The 15,722-nt window shown below is 34.7% G+C and overlaps 1 protein-coding gene across 2 annotated transcripts in view; it reads left to right on the forward strand.

Moving 5' to 3' along the window:
- The window catches only part of path (solute carrier family 36 member pathetic), a 45,271-nt gene extending 33,422 nt beyond the window's left edge, over window positions 1-11,849 (forward strand). For both annotated transcript variants that reach the window (XM_076134403.1, XM_076134404.1), the window contains exons 2-9: window positions 2,207-2,261; window positions 4,197-4,282; window positions 5,978-6,052; window positions 7,982-8,132; window positions 8,351-8,472; window positions 9,180-9,264; window positions 9,345-9,817; window positions 10,022-11,849. In XM_076134403.1, the coding sequence (XP_075990518.1) occupies window positions 2,253-2,261; window positions 4,197-4,282; window positions 5,978-6,052; window positions 7,982-8,132; window positions 8,351-8,472; window positions 9,180-9,264; window positions 9,345-9,817; window positions 10,022-10,460 (1,440 nt within the window). In that variant the 5' untranslated portion in view covers window positions 2,207-2,252 and the 3' untranslated portion in view covers window positions 10,461-11,849. The remainder of the gene's footprint in view (window positions 1-2,206; window positions 2,262-4,196; window positions 4,283-5,977; window positions 6,053-7,981; window positions 8,133-8,350; window positions 8,473-9,179; window positions 9,265-9,344; window positions 9,818-10,021) is intronic.
- The last annotated feature ends 3,873 nt before the right edge of the window (window positions 11,850-15,722 follow it).

The raw sequence follows: 15,722 nt of genomic DNA on the forward strand, positions 1-15,722 counted from the left end.
ATGTTTTATCAAAACATGATAGTGGCTATGTTTTCAAGTTCAATGTACAGAATTTCACCAATTTTACCAGTAAGATAGTCAAATATCGTACCACGCGATAGTTAAATATGAAAGGTATTTTATTGCATAAAGTCTAAAACAAGCGAACAAATCTTTACCAGCGAGTTAAGCCGTGCGCAAAAATCCTTCAGATACTTATAATAATTTCCTAAATCAAATATCTTTTCGATAGTCATTTCGATACAAATATGACTTTACAATAATGTTATTGAATAGGCATATCTTTATTTTTTTTTTGAGAGGTCACCACGATTAAGTATATTATCTCCAGTTATATTGTGTAACTATAAACAAATTACTTAAAAAAATTATATTCAATTACTTTATTAAAACGCAAAAAATATATCTACTAGCACAAAAGCGTTATAAATATTTTCTTCATGTATATGTGAAGTCAAAATCGACCAGTCTTACCGAGGGGTACCGAGTTATATCCCAGGTAACTGGGTTGTGGAGGTCCGATAGGTAGTCGCTCCGTGTTAAATACTGGTATTCAGCTGCATCTGGTAAAACTGGAAGCCGGCTCCAACAAAGTTAGAAGTCAAGCTAAGCTGATGATATATGAATTTAAATTCAAATTATCAAATTCCATCTCGCGCGAAATCTTTTAAACAATAGTACAGAGATTTTTCTTCAAGTGATAATTTAAGTAAGGTTTTTAAGAATTTAATTTGTGATGACTGAATCGTAATTTTAAATCGACGTTTGTGATTCAAAGAGACCATAATAGTAGCCCACGCGTAGACCTTGATCACAGCACATACAACATTAATATTCGTAGTATGAGGCAGCACTTTTATATCTATCTGGTTTATAAAGTGTTTGTTAAGTTCCCTTTATAGCGTAAACGACGATTTATAAAACTAAACTTGTCTAAAAATGGGAGCGAGTCCACGTGAAAATATAATAAACTAACTAAACTTCTGAAAGATTTCCCAGTTTACAAATTGTTCTGTGTTAATCCAGGCTTTAAATTATCTGTGTAGTATGATCATATTTATAAAAACTCCTTGCAGACTATTAAGAAATCCGTTTATTGAAAGAACTACTGGTACCCATCCATCCTTACCAACTTTCGCATTTAAAATATCATCGCCACATCTTAGGACCACGCGAGTTCTATTAAATAAGATACTTAAGTCAGAAAGATTTTCAGTTGCACGTACCCTACAAAATCCCAAAGAAACTTGCATGTAGTTAACAAATAAGTGAACTGGGAAAAGTGAAGAGTAGTTCTCATGTTCAATCTTCAGTCCTTCTCTATAGTGGACGTCAAAATCATTTTACACGATTAAGTTCCGATGTCGAATAATTTATGTTACTTAATGCATCTCAGAGATAATGTGTTATGCTTGTTATGTTAACAACATATTATTATGCAATATGCAACAAGATGCATTACTTTACATACTGATGAGCATAATCTTATACGCGCACACATACCTACCCTGAAAAATATCTGATAGATTTAATCTTTTGGTCAGAAATAGTTTCGATCAATGTCCAACGACAAAACGAATCAAAAATATAATCGAAATATTGAACGAACTTCCAATCCGCAGGTGGACAGATTTTTTTAGGACACGACCCACTAGTAATCCCCGCTCGCTAAAAAATAATAGTGCTTCAAAAATTGCATTGCATTCCGTATTTCTAAAGGACGGCTTGTTCTAAAAATATTGTAATACTTTAAGCACCCATTTGTATTCTAAATAAAACGCAACTATTTTATAAAGGTCTAATAACATGGTATAAAAATATGGCTTTTATTTGTAGAGTGCGGAGTGGGTGCATCCACGTGTAAACTTTCATGGAGTTATTTTAGATGAATCTAATAAGATACGTAATTAAATGCCGTAGCCACTAGCCGTTCTATATAAAAGTGTTCTCAGAAAGAGGAGTAATATAATAACCCTCATTAGAGCCACGAGTGATGACGTCAGATGTCATTTTTGTTGTAACTCTACCAGTTTATAGATTTTGTTTACCATTATCTATTTTCGCGATACAATCGGTGATCGAGACGCTTCGATTAGTGGAAACCACCCAATTAGCGACCTATATATACGTTTCATTTCCAGAACTGGCATAAGATAATTAATTAATGAGGATATCATTATAACATTGTTTTTTCTTTTGTTTGCAGATACAGAATCAACTTATCGGAACTAGAAGGTCATCAAAACATCAAAATGGTAATTGTACGTATCTATTTCGTTATATTATAATTTATATTTATACCACTTTTCTGTAGTTGTCTTTAGCACAGTATGTAGCGGTCGTGGGCACCTCGCTGTTGCCATTGCTCGCGGGGGTTATGGTTTCAAAACCTGTAAGGAAAAATATCTACGTGGTTCACAGGCAGTTGCTTCGTTTGGTTCTTAGTACTGTGTAACCATATTGCTAATATGATTTTTTTACTCAAGTTTTAGTCTTACTAAATAACTTTAAATTCTAGAAAAACTGAAATTTGACATGAAGACTTATCTTTTGACAGTCACCGAGATCCGCCGGGACCTGATCCCGTGAAACTTATTCAGCTTAAATACTACCAACGACCACAATTTCATAACTCACTGCTCGACCGACGGGCGAGTGCAAAGTACATTTGTACATGTCATAGTGTAAAATAGCTGTTAGAATTTCTTCTAGGTTAAAGTGATTAGTATTTGATTACATCAAACTTAACTAGGATTAAGTATTTAACTTTATAAGGCTTCCATTAAGGTACTTATTTAAGTTCCGTACTTCGTTTTACTTGGATATTGTTACCAAATTTATTTTTATTCACTAAATACTTTTTCTTAATAATATCACGCCTGTTTAACCCATTATTGGATATCAGAAGTTATCACTACACTCTAGTTTTTCAAACTTGTTCTATTTCTTCTCGGTTGGGCTGCACATTGCCATCTATTGGCCGACGTGTGAAGCAAAAAATTGAGGCGAAAACCTTAAGTTCTTTAAAAATCTTCATGTTTGTATGAAAATCTAATTTCCTTATCTGGGAAAGTTTTTTTATTGCTCGACAAAATAGTTTGAGTACATGTAGTTAATTGTAACGTTGCTTTTTATAACTTTTTTTTGCAAAAACAATATTAGGTATAATCAGGAAAGGTATATTATTGTTGTGTAATAATAACTACAAGCTACTTTCTAAACCATAAGGTCTTAAATTTGACCAGTGTTTTAAATAGGTATCTTAAAGGTATCGTCTATAAAGGTGCTAAATTAGTTAAGTTTCGTACTAGGTTATAGTCGAATATTGTCACAGAATTGACTTAAATCCTTCTTTAAATACATTTTCTTAATAATATCACGCCAATCTTACCCAATATTGGATAACATTATTATTACTACACTCTAGTTTTTCAAACTTGTTTTCATTTGTACTCGATTGGGAAGCGCATTGCCATCTATCGTTCGACATGGGAAGTAGAAAATTGTGGCGAAAACCTTAATTTTCTTTAGAAACAATTTAATATTAAATGAAATATGCTTATTTCTTATTTTCTCATGTAGAACAGTTACCTAAATTACGGAAATTATTTGCTACGTTCTTTAAATTCATTTGTTCCTTTGAATCTAATTATTTATATAAGACTATTATTATCGTTGAGTAAAGAAGACGACAACGAAATTTAATGACCAAACGGACTACCTAGTACCTAATTGGTAGAAGACGCTTAATTTGTTAAGTTACTTAATAAAATAAAACTCGGATATTGTCACAGAATTATCTTTGATCATTCATAACATACATTTTTACAATAACATCATGCCGCTTTAAATAAAAAAGGAACTAGCAGAAATATCACTACACTCGCGTTTCACTAACATGTCCATATTCCTATTCGGTTGGTAGCGTAATGCCATCTATCGAACAGCGTCGTAAACGTAGAACTACGATTTGAACCATAATTTGTTATAAAATACTTGTATGCGTGGAAAATTGGTTTTCTTATCTAAAAACTATATTTTTCTTGAACATGTAGTTGTAACCGATATAATATGCGCTATTGGTTTTGTAAGTTATTGCTTTAAATCCCTAATTTCACGTATGAAAAGTACTGTACTTAAGGCCACTTTAAGAAGATAAGTCTACTATTTTGCTTATAAAAGTGTTTGTCTTTCAGGAATCAAATGGCACCGCTCCGGCGCCCCAGGAGCTGGAGACATTCCTGTCTCCAGAAGAAAAACGGAAGGAGAAAGTCGTCAGCACGTACGTATTCTTCTTTTATTTCTTACTAACCACGATATCAGCCGTGATAAAAGTCCTTAACGTAAAAATACATCCCGCAATACATTTTTCGTAAGTTACTCTAAGGTACATATTTAATTGTTACTAATTTGGAACTAACCCTCCAAACATATTTCTCTTCAATTCTTATTTTATGAGCTAGAAAGCGAAACTTCTTTCACAACGAGACTTCAGATACACCAAGGGTTTAGTGGTGTATACTCAACTTTTCGGGATATCATGAATTCAACTTCCGCGCGAAGTTTGCTGAAAAATTGTTTTATTTCCACACGGAACTTACTTAATTTTTTCGGGTCAAGATTTACTTTAAAACTGATTAATACGTTTTCTAGCGCCCCTATTAACAAAGGAATGCGCATAAGTTATTTAATTTTAATAGAACACGCGTGGCGATGATGAAGTAAAAAAATAATCGATTTTTGATGAGCATTTAAAGACACAATAATATATAGGTATATATTCTTACTATTAGCGTCTTATCACTTCGAACACACTTGAAACAAAGCTGAATAAACAATACTCACACGGTTTTTAATTTATTTTATTTGTATTCATAATCGATAATGTATTGTATCAAATGCAAGCATGTACTACGGTAAACAGTTGCTTGCAAATTGCAGCTGCATTTAAACCATATGCAACGCATATTTTTAACTAAAAGGACATGCTAACTAAGTTATTCGTAAAAATGCTTTCAATTTATGCTCAGCGGGGTAGCGGTTTGTTCCACGAATCTGCACTATATGCTTTTAACTGCGTAAACATGGGGTATACGTTTTTAATGGTCCGCTTTCAATAGATAAACTTAGTTATAGTGATGAATATGGAAGTTATGATTTATATGTAGTTTTGATCACGTCATCCACACAGACTCAGGGTGCGTTCCCACTATGTCGTCACGATTAATTTATCGTTGGACGACTGTCGTCTCTAGCTGTTCACATTATAACGATTGTTTGTTGTCAATAATTTTATCGTTTAGTGACTGTCGTATCTAGCCGTCCCCACTGTCACGATAATCTGTCGTCACTGCAAAAAATGTCGTAGACGACAGTAAGTCGTGGCGATCTATATGTGAACACCTCCATTTAAACATATAAGCCACGACACTTAAAACTACAGGATTATCTGTCGTCACGACATAGTGGGAACGCGTCCTCAGGGTTAAATCCAAGACTTTGGAAGTTATTTTTGCCTGAGATGTTCTCCTTGCACGATGCAGGATGACATTGTTAGGGAACTTTGCATGGCTGAGTTGTTTAACAGTTCTTGAAGATGCGCGACCAAGTCGTTCTTGGACAACGCGGCTCACTGAAGCCCTTTCGTCCTTCGTTTCTAGTAGTAGGATATAAATATATTATTGATTTTAGATACTTATATTTTACATAATAATCATGACGTTTGTTACACCATAAATTGTAAGCAACGGTAAATAAAATACAACTGCGTTTCGCTATTAATCTTGTTAGATCTATGTATAAAGGGGCGAGCCTATTAAATACTGAGAAGGTTCCTAAAAGGCAAATAGGGCTTTTCTTAACTCTGGTATGGAACCCAAAACCCAGTGAACAGCTCCCATGAACACTAACACCCAGGCCACAGAGGTAGTCAGTTACTATATTTTCTAAATATATTAACCAGTATGCTTTTCTACAGGTACAACATGACGAAAGACCCGGAAGCAGGCGACTTCGATCCCTTTGCCGAAAGAAAACTGGAGAACCCTACTTCGTAAGTATTTTTGTTCATAAAATTATAGTTTAGTAGTTATGTTTCTGTTATATAGTTTAGTAGATAGCGCTTGTTTGTAACGTTAGTATAGTTTTTAGTAGTCGTAATGATATGGTTTTAATGCCGTGTATATGGAATGTATGTGGGTATAGGAAACATCAGTGTCTAGTATTTATAACACTAATGATTTGTCAAAAGATGTATGTGTAAACTATTGTAATTTCACAACTAACCATTCAACAATCCTATATTAAAATACCCTTTATAGTAGATCCTAGTATATAGATAGTATCCTATTATATAGATCCTAGATGTATCCAAATTATTTTCGGGCTATATTCTGAAATAGGTAATGAGAAGCTTAAACATTTTATCACCATTACATCAATGTATCCAGACGTCGACTCATGAAATTCAAACATATTTCTTACATTGAATTAATGTAGTTTTTACTGCTAAGCGAATATTTCTTTGCGACAAATGCGACTTATTTGAAGGCTAAGCTAGTTTGTTTAAAACAGGGTTACCCAATCTTTTCTTAGTCCGGGACCACTTTTATATTATTCTTGTTAGCAGGGACCACTAAATATATAATAATATATAAGTATATTAAAAATAAAGTGTAATAATTATCCTGAAAATGATTAATTTTAAAATCATTCGCGGACCATATTTTGCCTTCCACGGACCACTGGTTGGGAACCGCTGGTTTAAAATATCTATCCTTCGGTTATTATTGTGATTCTATTTATTTCTTATAGAAGGACATTTCTCGTCATATTCTTTGAACTTGAACTGGCAGGATGTTATTTCATTTCCTTTGTTTTCTTAAATGCTGGGCGTAATCTTGTTTTATGATTGACGTAATATATCTAGAATTATGTTATTTGATAGGAAGTTGTAGTAGGAAATGTATTGTTTTTATCTTTCTATTATTATGTCTAAGTAAGGAAACAGTCAAGGAAATTGTTTATTTTTGAAATGTTACTTAGAAAAGAAAAGCTAGGAAAAATTACTTAAATGCCTTTTTAACCTTTTACTTTTATTAAAATAAAGTCGGATCTGCAAAATCTAATCTATGGCTTATACCGATTCCTTTAAAAAAATCTATTGCATATTTTAAGAAATAATCTCAATATTTCACTATTTCTTTCTCGATAGATTATATCATTGATGATTGCAGATGTTCGTTTCAAACAATAACAATTTTATAGAATATCAATGTTTTATATCTTACAAAGTTCTAAGACAGTGTTGAAAAACGCAATACAACTACATATTTACTATATAAAATACGTAAGATAAAGTATCTTGATTTTGCAAAAAAACCTCAGTAGATGTCCTTCCTGAAGAAAATGTAATATTCAGCAGTTTTTTGACAAAATGCACACTTTTAAGACTTATTTGTTTCAAATCAACAATTCCGATTTTGGTATTGCGTCAAAGGGGTCGCGAGTCTTACATATTTAACACGAATATAGTGTTTAAAATAGCATGTTTTTTCTAGAAATCCGTTAGACTGACAAATTTTTAGAAAAAGTAGAAGAGACTTAAAAATATCTACATATTTATCATTGCGTTTGACTTGCATGTTTTTCTTTTTGTACTAGAAAATTAGTTATAAATGATTTTGTTATTGAATTAAATGAAATATTAGGTCGGGAAAAAGTATTTTCGCATTATAGTATGTATGAACTTGTAATATATTTTTTTGGCTTCAATAATCAAAAATGAGTACACCGTTCATTAGGTTTCATTCAGTGAGCTCGTGGGGTATCCAAATATCGAGCTTTTTTGTGTAGATCAAAGATTTTATTATAAGTTCATACATACTATAATGCGGAAAGACTTTTTCCCCGACCTAATACAATGAGTTCTGAACATTTAGACTGTGTCTTCACTTGTTACTGAGTTGTCTTCATGTTGCAGAGACATGGACACCCTCACTCACTTGCTGAAGGCGTCCCTCGGCACAGGTATCCTGGCCATGCCCAAGGCCTTCAAGTGCGTGGGCCTCATCTCCGGGATATTCTTCACAATCCTCGTAGCTGTTGTTTGCACTCACTGCTCTTACATTCTAGTAAGTATACACTGCTTATTTCTTTATGCCGCCGTGCTTGCATTGCTGACTGCGAATTATTGTGCCCAGTCTAAAAAGACGGTACTAAGCGAAATTATTTAACGGTTTTTTTTTCAAAACACATGCTCATTTGAGACGGTACTTTGCAAACCGTTTGGTTATTGTGTTGTTAGTTTGATAAAATGAGATCGTTCTCAATAGAGATGTTTTATTAACAGATCAAATGCTCCCACGTGCTGTACAAGAAGACTAAGAGAACGCAGATGACTTTCCCCGAAGTTGGTCAAGCGTCGCTAGAGAACGGACCTCAAGCACTGCGGAGTTGGGGCAATGCGTTTAGGTAATATTCACTATATGCATATAATATATTTTTTTGTATATGTTCAAAAACTGTTCTAAAGAACTCTCACGCTTGTTAGGTTGTATTACGATGTTTTCTTTCACCGTTGAGACAAGTGACAATTATTCCTAATAGTAACTATACTAAATAAAATTTCGATGTAAGTTACATTTGCCGTGATCGCATGATGATAATATCATATTTTATTGCAATGAGGATAGGCAGAACAAACACGTAATATTCTTCATTGCACTTTATTACGAACTCATCTGAAACTTTACATAGAATAGGTACAACAAAACTGTACAATACTCAAAAAGTCTTATTAATAAACATCATGTAAACTCTGATGAATAATAAATCGTTTTGTCTTTTTCACTCATATACAGTTTCAAAATTTATTGAAAGTAACTAATAAAAATCACTATGTAACTAATAAAAACTTATACGACGTTTATTAGTAAGTGAGTAAATCTATAACCAATAGTTCAAATATACACTAAATATTGAACAGGTTTTCCTTCATCAGATAACATATCAGCTGCCCTCATTATTTTACATACACCGTTTTTGTGTTGAGGTATATTGCCTCCCCACCGATTTCGAATTCAGTTTCGAAACGTTACGCGGATGAATTCAGTAGTAGTTTTATAGGGTGTTACTTTTTGTGATTATTTTCGTTAACTAAAATGTGTTTGTCTTTTCAGAATCTTTATCCTTGTGTGCCTTTTCGCCACTTACTTCGGTACCAGTTCAGTTTACACTGTGATTGTGGCTAAAAACATTTTACAGGTAAGCAAATAACATAAAAAAATAATAACCATTACAATTTACATTTTCGAGCAATATCTAACTGTATCTGTTTCTTGCAGGTTGTTTGCTATCACCTGGGTAAACCTGAAGACGATCTAGACATAAGACTATTCATCATTGCTCTCCTGCTGCCACTTATCTTCATGGCATGGATCCGCAATCTCAAATACCTGGCTCCAGTCTCCATGATCGCCAATGCTTTCATGGCCCTCGGTCTTGCCATCACCTTTTACTATCTCGTCGGAACTGGGGACCTTAAAATTGACCAGATTTCAAACATGCTGATCAAACCAGTGGTAGAATGGCCCGAGTTCTTCTCTCTTAGTATCTTTGCTATGGAGGCTATTGGTGTGGTGATGCCGCTAGAGAATGCTATGAAGACTCCTCGCTCCATGCTGGGTGTGTGCGGAGTGCTGAACAAGGGAATGAGCGGTGTGACGCTGGTGTACATCCTGCTCGGTTTCCTGGGATACCTCCGCTACGGTGAATCCGTGAAGGACAGCATCACCCTCGACTTGGCTATTGAGGAACTGTAAGTGTGCTTTTTTGAAATCGTAGTTTAGATTATACAGTTTGTTTGCTTCTTTACAATCTTTAAAGTTCTAGTACTTGTCGCGTAGCTAATTTATCTACCCAATTTCTGAACAAGCATTGAACATTTTAATAGCTAGTTATTGATATAAAGTACGTAGGTAAATATATCTTTATAAAATTAAAAATATTATGTTTTTTTCAGTCCCGCTCGCATCGTCAAGATCTCCATCGCCATCGCTGTATATTGCACATACGGACTGCAGTTCTTTGTGTGCATTGAGATCATGTGGAACAGCATCAAGGAGAAGTTCACCAAGCGCCCGGACCTCGCTGACTACATCATGAGGACTATCATGGTCACGGCTAGCGTGTCACTGGCAGTCGCCGTACCCACCATCGGACCGTTCATGGGTGTCATCGGTGCCTTCTGCTTCTCCATCCTCGGCCTCATCGCACCCGCCTTCATCGAAGTCATCACCTACTGGGATATCGGCTTCGGAGCAACCAAATACATCATCTGGAAGAACGTATTAGTGGTCATCTTCGGGCTCTTCGCTCTAATATTCGGTACCAAAGATGCCGTCATTGAAATCCTACGTGTATACACTGCACAACCACCTGCAGTGCAAGGTTCTAATTAATTTGTGATCGATGTTAGCATACAGCTTAGTGATTAAATATTTTAGATTATTTGTACCAGTATTGCGTGTGATACTTCAAGTCGATAGCGTAGTGCGAGTCGTTACGATCTTGCATGTATTTTTATTGTACAACTACGTCGACCGAGTGCCTCTTGTGGTATGGACCCAAAATTTTCTGGATTGATGCAAGAGACGCTATTACACAAATGGTGCTACTGATTGCATGTCAATATTTGCTTCAAACGTAAAATCTAAATTGTTATATTATAATTAATGAAATTTAGCCTATTGTTCTGCGAATTTATAGGATATAATATTAAGTATCTATGTCTGGGCATATGAACATTATCCATAATCGCTATTACATTCCCATATCGGAACTGAATGAAGGATGTAGAACGGTGTACTTAGAGATAATTGAGTCAACATGAGTGTTGTATGAGTGATGAAGAGCGCTGCGATAATGATGTGTTAACTTACGTTGGTCCCACGCGACGCCGACATTATCTATAATATACGAGTATGTTTGTACACGATAGTTACATAACGTATTTTAATTTTATTAACAGAGACCAAATAACTTCGTATCGTAATGAATCATTATCATAAAGTTGTCGGTACTTAATGTCATCGTCATCAATCGTTTTTATAAAATGAACAAAATGCTTTTTATTATACAACAACTCTTCCTGAATTAAAAGAACATAATTATTTCTTAAATTGGTGACTGGGATCTTGCATTTAGTGTTTGTAAGCTTAAACGTTTTATAGGTACATAGTTATTACAGTATTTTAAATAGAAGTGTGTATTTTATAATAAGTGCAGCAGGTGAATTATTAAGTGCAATATGGAATTCAATTGTTGATAAACAAGGTATATCAATGTTTGCCTTAGCATTAATAAACGGAATAACACTAAGTACATTCAGCTATTTGTGATAGATAAACGAGAATATCAGAATGGAGGCCTTCATTTTCACATAGAATAGTGACAGAGTATTTCTAAATAAATAGGGATTATAAATTTTTGGAGAATGTCACTTTTGAGAGAAATATACAACGCCTTTATGCGATATTAGACAAGGTTATATGCGAAAGATTAATGTATTCAAATTATTAAAATTAAATGTAGATATACCTACTACAACACTTTATATTGTTTACAAAATTTTGAGACGTTACGTCCTAACAACCAATGAAGTTCCTATTTGTCCTTATTATAATTTGTAGAGAATTAATTTTAGATAAATAGAAATTTGTTTTGTTCTGATCGAGAGCGCACCAAACAATAATAACATTTTTTTGAAAATATTATCAGTTATATGATATTATTTGATAATTTAATTATAATCATAATTAATTACGTTAATAAACCATTTATAAGCTCTTTATGTACATTTTATTTTATCTTTAAACACGTGCATTGTGCATATGCTCATATATCATGATAGACAACGATGCACAACAACAATACCACGCAACAACTCGTAAGTAACAGATTGGTGATGAATGACGATTTAAGAGGACTGTTGCAACCTTCCTCCGATACGACGGCACGAAGCCCATAGCGTAGTGGTCAAGAGGTGTCATCTTGCCGTTACACTACAACGCTCGAAAGTCGTGGATTCGTTTTCCCCACGAAACCGAATCCACAACTGTAAACTAATATTTCTTACATATTTATTTTTTTAACTTAGAATGGAAAGTTACTATCAAGCGAAGTCTAGAACTATACGAACAAAACCTACACAAGATTGTCATTATTTTATTTTCATATCACTCACAATATACACGCGGATGAGATCTCATATTTCAAGCAGAATATCTATCAAACAAATAGATACTCGTGTCATAAGAAATATTGTCGCTAGATCGATGACTTAAAGTTTGCCGGGAAGATGAAACAGAGAATACTGGCATAAAAAAGAAGTAAGTAAGTAGAGAAAATTAGTCCATCGTGTTGGTAATGATGATATATAGGATGCGAGGTTCAAACTCTAGACACGGTGATGATGAGCACTCAAAACACGTAACAATAAAATGATCACGCAGTGACCTATATTATAACGAAAAAACTAGTCACTTATAAGGTAAACTGTACTCAAAAAGTGGAAATCTTATGATTAATTATTTCGACATACCTACCTATGAGTTGCAAATTAGAACTTGTTTGACAATTCAATTTTATAAAATAGAATTCGTTGCTTAAGTAATTACTTTTGCTCAAGAAATTACATACTTTTGTTTATAAATACGGGCATAGTTTTTTTTTTTGCTAGCCCGTTTTATGCAGGCAGATTATTACCTCTAAATTCAGCGTGTAGGCGTCAAGTTAACGGCTACAAAGGCCACAACAGATCATTACCTGATTGTATGTCTCCTATTGTGAAACAACAAGTCTATCACACGGACGATTAAGCGGAATCAGCTCAAATGTATCACAGACAGAGTAATTGCTTGAAGACAATGATATCGCCTCTTGCATCAAAACGTATAGTGTATAGATTATCTGTGACGACGCATTCAATCGTGAATCGACTACTTAGTTTAATGGATTATGAAGATTTCATTGTCAATGCGCTGTGTTAAATGATTTGTCGTCAAAGGAAAGCTTGAGGTGTAAACTAGGATGTTAACTTGTAATTGAGCCAATGTTTTTAATCAAGATGATTAATTTACTTTTAGGGATTCATAGTTAGAACCGGAACGGTATCTATTAAAAAATACTAAGTTATTAATTTTGCAAGTTGTAGACACATGTCATCATCTTAATTTCATGTTAACTTACAGTTACTAGGTATAGGATCTTGAAAAGTCCCAGTTGGACATTTTTAATAGATTCCATAGGTAACAGCAGATTGGGGGGTTATTTTAGTGAGAGGGTAAGTGAAGTTGTATCGTTGATATTCGACGGAGCAAAAAAACAACTATTGCATTAAGCAATTTATTTATTGTTATGAATCTATATCAAAATATACACATAATCATTTATATACACAAGAATATTTACAGTTTCCATTTATATACACAAGATTATATAGGTACCTCATGCAGTTTAAACATATTCAAACTGCAATAGGTATAAGTAGAATCTAGGTACCTGTACCTATATTGCCCGTGTCAGCAGTATGTCCCTATTAACCGAGTTGAAAGCGTTTTTCAGGTCAACCTTAAGTATGACCTCTCCTTGACCGCAACCAAGGTATGAGGCTAGGGCATGCATGGCAGCCTCGCAGCCTCCTCTTGAGCCAAAACCAAGCTGAAGAGGCTGGAATTTTTCTGGTAATTGGCTATAAAACTAACAACAAATTTTGGCTGCCTCATGCCTGTATGTACCCTACAACAATAGGCCGAATACCATCGAAGAGCACACGGCTACGAAGACGTCCCTGACCGTGACCTCGGTATGTTCCCAGTCGGGATCGGGAGGATCTGGGAAAGAGAGGTCATCTGGGGCTGCAGGGTGCCACTACATCCGTACTCAAAAGGAACCTAGATGCACTCTTAACCTTTATCCCTCTCTCTTAACTAGGTTTCTACATGATGAAAGACCGAATTATTTGTAGTAATATTTTGCGTCAAAACTGTTTGCCGGCAATTTCCTTTAATTTTAGCTGTCAAACTATTAGGAGTAATTCGGTCTTTCATAACATGTAGAATCCTATAGGTACGAGGATCTGCTCCCAGACGATTAACGAGTTCTCTCGGACTACAAGGCCTATACAGCAAGCTAAACTTTAAGCCAAGTAGGCCTGGCACCCCGAGGAACTCGTTTAAGAACTGGCACCGAATGTTTGAATTTTGTAAGTTTCTGCCACAAGGGAATTTGAGTAAAGAGTCTATGTCGATAAGCGATTGAGGGCCTAAAAGTACATTTTGGTACTTGTGATCTTGCAAAATGCACTCTCCAACCCCTCTCACCTTTGAAAAACGGGCCTAGGAACAGTTGGGACAGCGCACTAGATCACTCTGCGACGGAATAGGTTGACCGGCAATTGTTTCCACATCACCACTTGGGTCGCACGTCCCTTGCATGGGCAAAAGTAAAGAAAACACTAGGAAATTCCACGTATGACTAACTGTACACAAAAAGTCACAAGAATGTCCAAAGTAGAAGCGTCGCACTAGGTTGTCAGGTGGGAATTCGTGGCGTCGCGGCGCTGGCTCTTTCCTAGGATGCCGATGGCAGCGACCGGTCATCAGGCTCACCCTGTCATTGACTCAGATATATATTCACTTTGTTGAGTTTCGTTATTTTCATCTTCTATGCAGCTGTAACAATAACATGATTGTAATGTTTCTGACTCTTCCATTTTCTACGAAAATGTATATTAATAGGTATGCACTTATTTCTAATTAGTGAATAGTTGTATTCTGTCAGTTGAGATGTTTTAAAGATTCAAATTACTTACATTTACAGTGCCTTGGCCGTAGACAGTACAAAAATTACAGTAAAACCAGAGTAAATTTTCTGTTTCTTTTTGTTCAGTTCTATGGCGATCCCGCTTATAAGCTGAATTCCGCCAATAATACAGTAGGTATTCATGAAAATAATGATTATTGAAAATAATGATTATTGAAAATAATATTTTTTACTTAGCATATTTTGAACTGCTAAGCAACCATGTTAAAACAAGTCCCCCATTTTTTTTATTTTAGAAATTCTGACAGAAGCACATTGATATTTAAGCCAGTATTCGAGTTAAGGTTTTATTGTTACCTATCATTCCTTTATGGTGTAGGTTTTGCACTGCCCAGATTTAGGTGAAGAAATGGATTTTTTTTAAGATAAATTGAAGAATTTCACGATGATGACATAAAATTACCTGAGACTGTAGGTAACTACCAACCAGGTAGGTACAGAAGCCAATAAATATAAGGCCACTTCTAGGGACCGAACCCGAGGTACCTTACGGCTCATATAAAAATGAATGAAATCCTGCAGCAAGAACAACGGCTGGTTTCATAGCTTGCGCACGCAATAACTTGATTACGCTTATGAATATCAGAAAACTTATCTGCTAGGTAAAGTGACAGCAAATGCATTAAAACAACTGTGAAAATTTTTGTCTGAAAGCTATTTAATACTTATGCTGAAGTCTAAACTGAGAAAAAGGGCCCAAGTCTTGCGTTACAGGGACTAACAGAAAGTATAAAAGTATTAAAGGTGCTTATTTGTAAAATGTAGTATATATCAAGAGTTCAATTTTTTTCTGTCAAAATAGGTATAATAAGGGTTTCATAAATAAAATAACGTTGTCG

This window comes from Anticarsia gemmatalis, chromosome Z, assembly GCF_050436995.1.
Source record: "Anticarsia gemmatalis isolate Benzon Research Colony breed Stoneville strain chromosome Z, ilAntGemm2 primary, whole genome shotgun sequence".
Classification (NCBI taxonomy): domain Eukaryota; kingdom Metazoa; phylum Arthropoda; class Insecta; order Lepidoptera; family Erebidae; genus Anticarsia; species Anticarsia gemmatalis.